Source organism: Nematolebias whitei, chromosome 12 (assembly GCF_014905685.2).
Source record: "Nematolebias whitei isolate Nwh7 chromosome 12, NemWhi1, whole genome shotgun sequence".
NCBI lineage: Eukaryota > Metazoa > Chordata > Actinopteri > Cyprinodontiformes > Rivulidae > Nematolebias > Nematolebias whitei.
This window is the reverse complement of record NC_056509.1, coordinates 676698-689731: the sequence shown is the minus strand read 5'-3', so window position 1 is coordinate 689731 and position 13034 is coordinate 676698. Positions and strand designations below refer to the sequence as shown.

At 41.7% G+C, this 13034-nt stretch overlaps 1 protein-coding gene across 1 annotated transcript in view; it reads right to left on the bottom strand.

Moving 5' to 3' along the window:
* ccn6 (cellular communication network factor 6) overlaps positions 1 to 13034 on the bottom strand; it is a 182888-nt gene that overhangs the window by 48135 nt on the left and 121719 nt on the right. Inside the window, exon 3 of the mRNA XM_037686047.1 lies at positions 6026 to 6262. Coding sequence (XP_037541975.1) covers positions 6026 to 6262 — 237 coding nt within the window. The remainder of the gene's footprint in view (positions 1 to 6025; positions 6263 to 13034) is intronic.

The following is a 13034-nucleotide window of genomic DNA, read 5'->3' as shown; positions in this document are numbered from 1 at the left end:
CATTTATTTACAGAATCAAAGTTTAACATCAAACATTTACATTAATTTGGCAAAATATGAAAACAATAACATGGCTAGTTTCACAGGAAGTGAGAACAATACGGCGATTGTTGTCACTTTTCAGCAGAACAGCAGACATCAATCACACGGCGGTGATTGAGAAACTTTGCTTCAGACATTTCTAAAATATCTGTAATGATTTTTAGGAGAAAGGAGAGTTTAAGATGGAAAATGGAGATTTATCTTACAGAGAGATGTGTGAGGGAATTTATCTGTGGTACCAGAACAACACGCTCTTTGGAGAATAAGCTTGGCCCACGGTACGCTTGGTCGAATAGGACTTTTACCTGGCAGATGATAATCAGCGTCGGTGTAGAGTTCCCTTCTGACTCTTTCAGCGTCTCCGTGAGGACAGCCAAACCCCTAGGAGTCGTGTGAGGTTATCCAAACAGAAGTTATAATCCCCAAAACCGTCTCTGGATCATCTTGAATGTGTTTGCATCCAAGAACTCTGAACTCTTTACGTCTCCAACTCTTTCAAAGCTCTTTTCATCTCGTCACGTCTCGTCTCGACACGACAACGGAACTTTTAGACGACACTTCTCTCTCGACACTTCTCTTCGAGAGCTGGGAAGTTGCCACATTTAAATGGGTTCGACTTCCGGGTCATTTGAGAGCTTTCTGATTCGTGGATGGACCAGAACAGAGGTGTGGTTTGTGATGTAAGGTGTTATGAAAGTCAAGGATAGAGATTAAGTTTGTTTAAAGCAGACAGAAAGATTATTGGAGAAAACCAGACTTCGTGGAGTCAAACTCTCCTGTATCTTCTGTAAAAGTTAAACATGACATTTCTTTTCAGTAAACTTTTTAGTTGACCGAAACCTGAACTTTGACACACACTTACAAAACTTGCTCATTGAAGACAGAAAATCAAGAACTGCATATTAACCTGATTTCTTCTTTGAATGAGGAATAAAAATCATTACTTACTGTTTATGTAAATAAAAATGAGTAGTTCTCTTCACAAGCTGTAAACATTGTTTGAACTAACACAATTTGATTATCAAACATTTGTAAAATAGTAATGATCATAGAGAATTGTCTTTTCCACTTGATTAATTCAAGAAAGAAAGTCTCAGGATGGGTCAAACTATATTTCTGGATGCAGATCAATGAAATAACAGTTTCTGTCCATCTGGTCAGATTTGACATCAGGTCAAGTTCACTACAGTTTTAAACCTAGCAGACGGTAAAAAGAGAAACACTGGCATCTGCGTTCCTCTCACTTCGCCATAAAATTTCTCTGTCTGTACTAAACGTTCCTAAACATTCTTGCACTCTCTGTTGACTTTTAATAACCCTCTGACATCACTAGAACCACCCCCTGTTGGTTGTTTCAACCAATCAGGAAGTCCTAAGTGACCTGAAGTAAGAACACTTTTAAAAGTCGACACTTCCTGGAACTATTCAGTCTACTCCGTCTACGAAGTCTTCTCCATCTTCTCTGTCTTCTCAAGTTTTTCTGAGTTCTTCTGAAGTCTTGGATCTGAGTTGGAATCAGTCTTTGATGGAGTCTTCTCAAGCCTTCGGGAGTTTTCCACTCCTGAGTGGGATCTCTGACTGAGTCACAGCGTCTTGCTGTGATTCCACCCGGGTGTAACGCCTCCAACTTCGAAGGGAGCTGAGCCTGTTTGTTGAAAGGAGTAAATCGACACGACTTCTGACGATGACCAGCCGCTCTAACCGTAGACGCTGGAAGGTAGCGTTGAAATGGACCCGATACCGGAGCTGATTTATCTCTTGCGAAGGTAACGAGTTGTCACGTGCTAAGTGTACCGGACGTTTGAGCTGGTGATTGAAAGAAGTGTGCCAATTCTGGTCAACAACATACACCTCTCTTCACCCATCTCTTCTTTAAACCTCTAAACTCCTTCCTTTAAACTCTTCTATTTTGCCAGTAATCTAGATGCCTTGAGAAATGTCTTGTTGTCTTATTAGTAAAGCGTGCCAAGTTTTATTAATCAGAACCAGATCAGCTAATCACGTGTACATGTTTTGATGTTAAATTTTGATTCTGTTAAATAAATGACCGCATTTATTCTGGTAGGTCAAAGGAAAATTAACGTCTCTTGTCACTGATTAAACAATCCTCACAGTTACTTCGTCACATGGCATTAATTTAACTCGAAAAAGAAAGAACCCATTATATTTAAATAGTTAGTAGTGAAGGTACAGTAAGCTGTCTCCCACTTTCACTACAGTTAGTAGGAATGTACATGTTTTCATGTTTTCACATTCCAAGATGGCGCTGGTGTGTAGGGCTGCCCGTCTCTCGCTCTCTGCTTGTATTTTATTTTTGTTATTTTTACAATGGTTTGTGCAGTGTGCTGAGTCATATTTTCAGTATGATCGTCGGGCACTTTTGGAGCTCCGTACATTTGCTGAAATTCCCGCGGAGTTTTTGAACAGCGGCCTGCACTCTCCCCAACCGGTCCTATCTGAGATTCCTGCATTCCTTCTGCGTGACCCTGGCCTTTCTCCATGGAGGAAACGTCGCAGACGTCGTGGGAAGCATGCAGGGATTTTGGTGAAACTGAGGCAAAGTGTGGATTATTCTATCAGGACTCGCTCTGGATCTGAGTGTCCGGCAGGCTCCCACACTCTCAGTCTTTAAGTCTCGCTTGAAGACCCACTTCTATTCGCTTGCTTTTAACACGGTGTGATTTGTTTTGGTCCGGTCTGTTCTCTACTCTGTTGGCCATTTTAGTTAGCTTCTGCTGCTATTTGTATCTGTATCTCTATTTTATGTTTTCCTGTCTGCTGTGCATGTTTGGTTCTTTTGTACAGCACTTTGGTTGGCCTTGTTGCTGTTTTAAGTGCTATATAAATAAATTGGTATGGTATCGTATGGTATGTTTTAAATAACACATTTGGTGGGACCGTATGTCTACAGCAAAGCTGTCCTTGACACACTACAAATCAAATGGGTAAACAAATCCGACGAGGTGGCCCAACTGCAGTTTGAGTTGGGCTGAGGGGGGCTCCAGCCCCCCTGTGAAGATGGATGGATGCTCCCAAGAGAAACAGAAGCTGGATCTAGAATCAACAGGCAGAAACATATAATTTGCAGTAAATAGCAGAGCAAGCTGCCAGAAAATCCTCCTGTAATGAAAGGAATGGTCCTAGCTCGTTTCAGGTCAACAGGGGACAACAACGTGATCCGGAATAAAATTAATTAATATCCATGTGAGTTTGGATGGAGGCCTGTAGCAACTCTGATGCAAACTCCGAACTTCTCTCGAGCACCACGCAGCGCTGCTCCTCTGCTTCTCTGCACGTCAACTCTGCATCCGACAGCACGAGAGGCACCCCCAATGAAAAACGATGAGACTGACCGGAGAGGCTGAAGTCATCACTGGTCCGGTCTGGTTCTGCTCCAGTCTGACTCCAGCGCTCCACAGCATGAGAGACGAATAGGCTGAAGTGGCTGAAGTTGTCTCTGGCCCAGTTCTGCTTCGGTCCAGTTCCGGCGGAGCTTCAAAACATTGGAGTGTCTCCTCCAGGCGAACACATTGATTCTTACGAAGGTGGACAGTTCTTCATTATCAATCAACCTTTATTTATACAGGTAAATCCCATTGAGCCTCGAGGACTCATTTACAAGAGAGACCTGAAAATTAAAAGGTAACGGGCTGCTCACTGAGGTTGAGACAGGCTCTATTATAGACAAAGTCCCCCACAGTTAACTCGGTTCGGTTCTGGTCCAGTTCGGGGGACACAGGTACACTTCCCCCACACCAATGAAGACACCACGAGGGCCAGTCCAGCAGAAAACCAGCAAAAAGCCAGCAAAATACCACCCAGCGATTCTTGTTGGAACCAGGTAGAACCACAAATGTCCGGATGAGAAGTTAGTTGGGGTCTGGAGATAGAGAGAAAAAACTCCAGACCTTCGTGCAATGACTCCCCAGCTCGAGGTCTCACCTGGTTGGCAGGGTGAGCTCAGAGTGACTAGTGGGGTGGGAGCGGCTAGTCCTGGACCAAAAAAATTTTTTGGATGGTCCAGTCCAGCTCTCTGAGTCACTGAAAACTGAATTTGGCTGGAAGGGGGACCAACTTTAGTCCAATTCGAAAAACGGGTCAGTTTGATGATAAAAGACTGCAAAGATATGCTGGTGAAGATTTTCAGTCATCCAGGACATGATGAATTCAAAAAGCGTTCAATACAAAAACAACTGGACTTTATTTGTAACAGAAGACGTTTCGCTCCTCATCCGAGGAGCTTTCTAAATTCAATGAGCAGTGAGTGAGAGATTCAGGTTATAAGGCTGAGTGAGATAAGACACACACACATATGTAGATTTGACAAGTCACACCTCCACACACATATGTAGATTTGACAAGTCACACTTCCACACCTTAACAGTAGGGAGCTTCTTAAAGTCTTTGTTTCTCTAATTCACAGATGAGACCCCTCTGTTCCCATCAGGTGTGCACATTTTGGACCGAGAACACAGATGGTTTGAGAGGGGGGTGAAGGAAGCAATTTATGTTAAAAGAGAAAAGCCATCTCTTAACAGAGGAGGAAGCCTCACATTTCCACTTTCAAAAACCTATAATGCAACTTTAAGACTGATTCCCAGACAGTTTTCACACCTGATGGAAACAGAGGAGTCTCATCTGTGAATTAGAGAAACAAAGACTTTAAAAAGCCCCCTACTGTTAAGGTTTGGAGGTGTGACATGTCAAATCTACATATGTGTGTGTGTCTTATCTCACTCAGCCTTATAACCTGAATCTCTCACTCACTGCTCATTGAATTGAGAAAGCTCCTCGGATGAGGAGCAAAACTTCTTCTGTTACAAATAAAGTCCAGTTGTTTTTGCATTGAACGCTTTTTGAAGACTGCAGAGAAGCTGGAGGAAGCTGCCGTCCATCAGCTTACCGGAACCAGAAATTGAAGCAGCATTCAGCGTCTACGCACCACAAATCTGGAACAAACTTCCAGAAAACTGCAAAACAACAAACACAGAGTTCCTTTAAACCAAGGCTAAAACCCCACCTGTTTAGAGTTGCTTTTGAACTACAATAAATGGAACATTGACCAATATATTTGATGGCATCCAGCAAAATGGAATGTTTGTCACTGGTTTCGAGGTGACTGTATGTTGTTTTAATGAATTTTAATTTTGTGTTATTTAATGTAAAGCACTATGAACTGCCTTTTTTAAATGATGAAATGTGCTATACAAATAAACTTGATTGATTGATTGATAACCTACAACGTGATCAACAACTTAGCTCCATCTTATATTACATATCTTATTGTTCTATACTTTCCTAACAGAGCACTTCATTCTCAGACTGCAGGTTTGCTTGTGGTTCCTAGAGTTTCCAAAAGCAGAATGGGAAGCAGAACTTTCAGTTATTAGGCTCTTCTCTTGTGGAACCAACTTCCAGTTTCTGTCCATGAGGCTGACTCATTGTCTGCTTTTAAGATAAGGCTTAAGCTTTTCCTTTTTAATAAATCCCAAAGTCAGGGTCTTCTTGGGTTTTGTGGAGCTATAATTTAGTAATGTTGCTCTAGACAGACTACTGGAGAACAAATTGATCACATTTCCTCACAATACTGTCTATATTTGCTCTATTTGCATGTTTTTACATGCAGTTATTACGTCATTAACCTGTTTTTGATTGTGTCTCTCGTCTTTTCAAACTGTAGCCTGCTGAGGCAGATCCTCAGGCCAACCTGGGCCTAGTTCTGGTTCTGATGGTGGTTTCTTCATATTAAGAGAGTTATTCCTTTCCACTGTTGCCATTGTGTTGCTCAGGATGGGTGATTGTGACAAAATGGAGATTCAACACAATTTGCTGGCTTTGATAAATTTGACTAAACTGCATTTTTAATGTACTCTGCGATTGTTATAATAGGAAGTGCCCATATAGTGTCAATCCCTTTAGTTGTGGATTGACACAATATACTGCTACATAAAGTAAATAAACATAAATAAATTTTAGTACGCACCTAGTTTGTAGGTGGTGTCCTGCTGGTGCTTCTTTGGGCTTTGACCACTGCGAAGGCCAGCTGGCCTGATGCCCATCAGTGGGATGGGACCCAAGAGTCCAGCAGGCTTCTGGATGAAAACAGGTGTACAACCAATTGCTCCTCCAATGCATGTGCACTTGTAGAGGGGGCTGGGTTGGAAAGCGTCTCCATTCTCATAGTGAGCCCCATTTAGGTCACAGCCAACTGCCGTCATATCTGAAGGAAGGAGAGAAAACAAGTCATGTGCTTCTTTTTATAACTCAGTCTCTATTTCAAATTTCATGCTTGTCATTTAGATCAAACCTGTTTGATCATTTCAACATGAGAGCTTATACAACTTCTTAAAAATAAATGTATAATCTTTCGGAGGTTTTACATTCCAAGACAAAGTCCTAACAGTAAAGAAAGAAAGCATATCACTCGCTGCCTTTCAGAACAGTGGGTGACATGCTTTGTCTTTAGACAAATATCATTCATTGTATGACGAGAAATGACGGAGCCATTTTAGTCAAATCTGAAAAAAGTTTTTATGAGCTAATTTAAAAAGGGAATTGGTTCCCACAACATGTGAGGAGGATGACTCTCAGCTACTACTGTATCATGTTTTAGATCTTCTTTCAGCTTTTCCCTCTTCAGGGATCGCTAGAGTGAGTCATACTTTTCCATCTCACTCTGTCCTCTGTGTCCTCTGTCCTCACTCCAACCACCTCTTTGTCCTCTCTAACTGCATCCATATATCTCCTCTTTGGTCTTCTTTCTTGTCTTTTTCCTGGCAGCTGCATTTCTAACAACCTTCTACCAATATACCCACTGTCCCTCCTCTGGACATGTTCAAACCATCTCAGTTTGGCCTCTCGAACTTTATCTCCCAGTTGTTCAACCTGCTGTACCTCTGATGATCTCATTCCTAATCCTATTCCTCCTTGTCACTCCTAAGGAAAACCTCATCTTCATTTCTGCCACTTCCAGATTTTTCTCCTGTCTTTTTGTCAATGTCACTGTCTCCAGACCATACAATATAGCTGGTCTCATATTTGTTTTGTTCACTTTTCTTTTCACCTTTGCTGACACCCTTTTATCACAAATCACTCCTGAAACTTTTGGGCATCCACTCCATCCTGCCTGGACTCTCTTCTTCCACCTCTTTACCACACTCCTCATTTTCCTGGACAGTGGCCCCCAAATACTTGAAGTCCTGCACCTTTGTGCCCTCTGCTGTTTGTAGCCTCACTGTTCCACCTGTCTCCCTATCATTCACATGCATGTACTCTAACTTAATACAGCTGACTTTCGTTTCTTTTCTTTCAAGTGCATACCTCCACCACTCCAAGTTCATTTCCACCTGTTCTCTGTTCTCACCACAGATCACTATGTCATCTGCGAGCATCATAGCCCACAGGGTTTCCTGCCTGACCTCATCTGTTATTCGGTCCATCACCAGAGCAAACAAGAAGGGGCTCAGGGACAATCCTTGATGCAGTCCCACTTCCACCTTTAAGCTATCTGTCACTCCAACAGCACATCTCACCATTTTCTTGCTGTCCTCATACATGTCCTGTACCAGTCTAACATACTTCTCTGTCACTCCATATTTCCTCATGCAATACCACACCTCCTCCCTCGACACCCTGTCATAGGTTTTTTCTAAATCCACAAAGACAAAATGGAGTTCTTTCTGACCCTTTCTGTACTTCTCTATCAGCATTCTCAAAACAAATATGACATCTGTGGTGCTCTTTCTTTACATAAAAAAACCACACTGCAGCTCACAAATTGTCACCTCTTGTCTAAGTCTAGCTTCCACAACTCTCTTCCAGATTTCCATTGTGTGACATGTTTCGCTTACCCGAGTGAGGTAGGCATAGGACATGTGCCATGCCCTCACTGCAGCCTTCCCCTCCAAGGGGTCTGAAACTAATCCTAAGACTCAGGTATTACCCGCAGCTGTTTTTAGGACAGTTTAATTCTAAGGCTGTGTTGAGATGATTCACCCAGATTGTTAACAACCTCCTATCCTTGCACCACACCCAAAATCTCAAATCGTGCCTCGCCCGACCTAGCAACAAGAGTAGGGATGTTTGGCAGATGAGGAAGCACACGTTAACGGTTGCTCATCTCCTCTTTAGCGTTACAATTGTCATCCGATCTGGTTTTGTTTACAATCTAGGTATAAGATTTATGGATGTTATTTTATAGTCAAAAGCTACAAAACCTTTAAAAACCTCCCAGACTCTTGTTGTTAACATTGAACCAAGTTTTCCACTTTCATGAACAAAGGGATGTTGAAATGAGAATCCAGAATTTTACGTTTTGCTTTGCTTTTATCATTGATTTTGCAGGAGGAACAGCGGCAAGCACAATCCAACACAGTGATTACATTTGATTACAGAGAGGATACATGGTGATTAATAAGTAGCTCAGAGATTTAGTTGGACTCCAGGGGTTGAGCAGTCAGCTTGGCAAAGTGGCTCTCAGATCCAAAAGAGGGTTGGGGAGACCTGACCATGCCCTAGGAGCCCCTAGGGTCTTTCTGAAACACTTTAACACTCCAAAAACCTCCACAATCTCCCCCAACTCACAGCCCGATCCAATATATATTATCCCTCACCACCTCCAAGAACCTTTGGCAACCCCAAGCAATTGAACCCAATAAGTAATCAATCTCTCGGCTTACAATCCTATACGCTACTGCTCTAATTTGAAGTAGATTGACAAAGGACAATATCTTTGAGACATCTTCTTACCATAGCTCTTTGGTAGAATTCCTGAAAAATCTGGCTCAGTAAGAAGCAGATTACCTCACCCGCTCTTGAATGAGGCCGCCTCTGGTCCAACAGCTGTTCAGAATTTGAAGAAAAGGATTCGGGTAATGATCCGGGCAGAGATAGAGAATAACTCCAAAGCGAAGCTCTCCCTTCGGATCTAAACAAGTTCAATCTGGTCCTCTGGACATAAAAAAAAAAAAAAAAAAAAAGCAAAACAACAAAAAAATGTAGAAACGTTTTGTCTCTCATCCGAGAGACTACCTCAGTATGAGGTGCTGTATTCAGCTCAGTCTCTTAAATAGCACCGTCTCAGAGTGGATCAACCAGTTTTGCTGCTGACAACCAAAACCAGCTGATCACATGCTCAAGAAGGACCATCAGCCTAACAATGGATCATTAGCACACTGATGGCTGTTTACTATTCACAGAGGGCTGAGTGATACTAGCAATCACAGCATTGTAAGAGGGGGACAGTTGAACCTGGAGGCCTCCACCCCTGTTTAACGATGGACGATTTCTTTTCACAAAGATGGCCTCCTTTACTCCTCTCTCAAACCGTCGTTCCTCTCTGTCCAGGATGTGAACATCTTCATCCCTGAAAGAGTGACCGCTGGCCTGGAGATGAGTGTAGACCGCAGAGTCCTGGCCTGATGATGTTGATCTTCTGTGCTGGGCCATCCTTTTGGCCAGTGGCTGTTTTGTTTCCCCGATGTAAGACTGATCACAGCCCTCCTGACACTGAACAGCATACACTACATTGCTCTGTTTGTGCCGGGGGACTGGATCTTTGGGATGAACCAGTCTTTGCCGTAATGTATTTTGGGGTTTAAAAGCCACTGGGACGTTATGTTTAGAAAATAAACGTCTCAGTTTCTCTGATACTCCCTCAACATATGGAATGACCACTGGTCTGGGTCTGGGTTCCTCCTTTTCACCTGTTGGCTGACTGGAGTCCTGTTTGGGTTTCTTCTCTGCTTTTAGGAAGGCCCATTTAGGATATCCACATTGCTCTAGAGCCTGTCTTGTGTGGGATTTCTCCTTCTGCCTGGCTCCTGAGCTAGTAGGGACGCTGTCTGCTCTGTGATACAGAGTCCTGATGACTCCTAACTTGTGCTCCAAAGGGTGATGGGAGTCAAACTGCAAATATTGGTCTGTGTGGGTGGGTTTGCAGTACACCTCAGTTTGCAAATGTCCTCTATCAGAGACTGAGACCTCACAGTCCAAGAAAGCCAACTTGCCATTTTTTTCATCTTCTCGTGTGAACTTGAAGTATTTATCCACAGAGTTGATGTGGTCAGTAAAATGTTGGACTTCCTGAGATTTAATTTTAACCCAGGTGTCGTCAACATACCTGAACCAATGACTTGGTGGTGTCCCTGAAAAGGACATCAAGGCTCTCTTTTCTACCTCCTCCATGTACAGGTTGGCAACAATAGGAGAAACTGGAGACCCCATAGCACAAGCACACCCATGTTTTTGCCTATAATATTGCTCCCCATATGTGAAGTAGGTTGACTGCAGGCACAGTTTCAAGAGTTGACACAGTTGTTCTGTGGAAAGCGTGGTCCTGCTGCTCAGAGTAGTGTCTGATTTTAATTTTAAACTGACCACCTCTACTGCATCATCATGGATAGAGAGGAACGATGGTTTGAGAGAGGAGTAAAGGAGGCCATCTTTGTGAAAAGAAACCGTCCATCGTTAAACAGGGGTGGAGGCCTACGTGTTCAATTGTCCCCCTCTTACTATGCTGTGATTGCTAGTATCACTCAGCCCTCTGTGAATAGTAAACAGCCATCAGTGTGCTAATGATCCATTGTTAGGCTGATGGTCCTCTTTGAGCATGTGTAGTGGACTAAGCCTGATGTCAAAACTGACCAGATGGACAGAAACTGTCATTTCATTGATTTGAATCCAGAAATACAGTTTGACCCATCCTGAGACTTTCTCTCTTGAATTAATCAAGTGGAAAAGACAATTCTCTATGATCATTACTATTTTACAAATGTTTTGATAATCAAATTGTGTTAGTTCAAACAATGTTTACATGTTGAAGTGAACTACTCATTTTTATTTACTTAAACAGTAGTAATGATTTTTATTCCTCAATTCAAAGTGAAATCAAGTTAGAGTACATTACAGAGTAATGATTCAATTTCTTGATCGTCTGCTTTGAAAGTGAGCAAATTTGTAAGTGTGTTAAAGTTCAAGCTTCGGTCAACTAAGAAGTTTACTGAAAAGAAATGTCATGTTTAACTTTTACAGAAAGATATTTGGTGAGCGACGCCACGAAGTCTGGTTTTTCCATGATATCTTTCTGTCTATTCTTAAACAATCCTTGACTTTCCATAACACCTTACATCACAAACCACACCTCTGCTTTGGTCCATCCACCAATCAAAAAGCTCTCAAATGAACCGGAAGTGACCCTTCATAAAAAGGTTGGCACTTCCTAGTTCAGAAGAGAAGAGTTTCAGAGAGAAGAGAGTTCTGGAGTTGAGGATGAAAGAGTTGCACAAAGAGTTTCAGTTTTGAGAGTTTTGAGAGTTCCAGAAGAGTTCAGAGTTCTTGGAATCCAGAATGCAGAGCGTTTGGGAGTTCATGAATGCAAAACGCAGGCATTCATGGATGCTGCTAAACCAAACAAGCTGAACCAGAGACGATTTTGGGAATTATAACTTCTGTTTGGATAACCTCGCACGACTCTCGAGGTATTTTAGCTGTTCTCAACGGAGATGCTGAAAGTGGCTGGAAGTAGGACTTCACGCCGACCTGATCTATCTTCAGAAAGGTAAAAGTCGACCTTCACCCAAAAGTGTACTGTTTGGGACAAGCTGATTTCCAAAGAGCGTGCTGTTCTGGTTAAAACAGATAAATTCCCTCACACATCTCTCTGTAAGATAAATCTCAATTTTCCATCTTCAAACTCTCCTTTCTGCTAGAAAATTAATCCAGATGTTTTCATTAATGTCTGTGGTGAAGCAACGGAAAACCATGGCCGTATGGTTTTCCTGGTTGTAAAACTGATTAATTATGCTGTTGTTGTTTTCATATTTTGCCAAATTAATGTAAATGTTTGATGTTAATCTTTGATTCTGTAAATAAATGACCGCATTCATTTTGATGGGTCAAATATAAATAACGTCTCTCGTTACATTTTTGTTAAATTCAATGCACGCATGTTACACAGTCCAGAAAAATGAAGAACCCGTTTAATGTATGAATATATCTCAGTATATGTCATACTACATCTGTGATCAGCTGGTTTTGGTTGTCAGCAGCAAAACTGGTTGATCCACTCTGAGAAGGTGCTATTTAAGAGACTGAGCTGAATACAGCACCTCAGACTGAGAAAGTCTCTCAGATGAGAGACGAAACGTTTCTACATTTTTTTGTTGTTTTGCTTTGTTTTTTTTTGTTTTTTTTGAATGTCCAGAGGACCAGATTGAACTTTTTTAGATTTTTCTACCTGGATTATTGAGCATGCATCAGGATCTCCCTTCGGATCTTATCCAATTTCCTCCTCAGCTCGAACCGTTAAAGAACTTGTCCTGTACTCCACACATCCTGGTAGTTCTTCAGCCCCAGTTTCACAGAGCAATATATATTTATAGAGTGAGTGCTGGTTAACACCTCCAAAAGATCATGCCCTGGAGTTGGCTCAAGATTTCATGCATTGTCTATAGGAGATGATCACATCACCCTCATACATATTAAAACTGGGTGTCTCTTTAATTTAATGAGATGAAATTTTTGGGTGCAATCATTGCTGAACAGCTAACATGGAAAAATCACATAAATTCTGTAAGAACAAAAATAGCCCAATGTATTGCAGTACTATACAAAGTCAGGGAATTATTAAATGATAAAGCTCTGTACATGTTGTATAACACAATCATTGTTCCACATTTAATCTATTGCATTGATGTTTGTGTAGATGAACAAATGCCGAGATATATTCATCAATTAAAACGGATTCCTCATTTTTCTGGACTGAATAAAACGTGCATTGAATTTAATGAAATGTAAACGTGAGACGTCATTTATCTTTGACCCATCAAAATGAATGCGGTCATTTATTTTACAGAATCAAAGTTTAACATCAAACATTTACATTAATTTGGCAAAATATGAAAATAACAACATAATTAACAGCTTTACAGGTAGTGAGAAACAATGCGGCGATTGTTTCCACTCTTCAGCAGAACAGCAGACATCAATGAAAA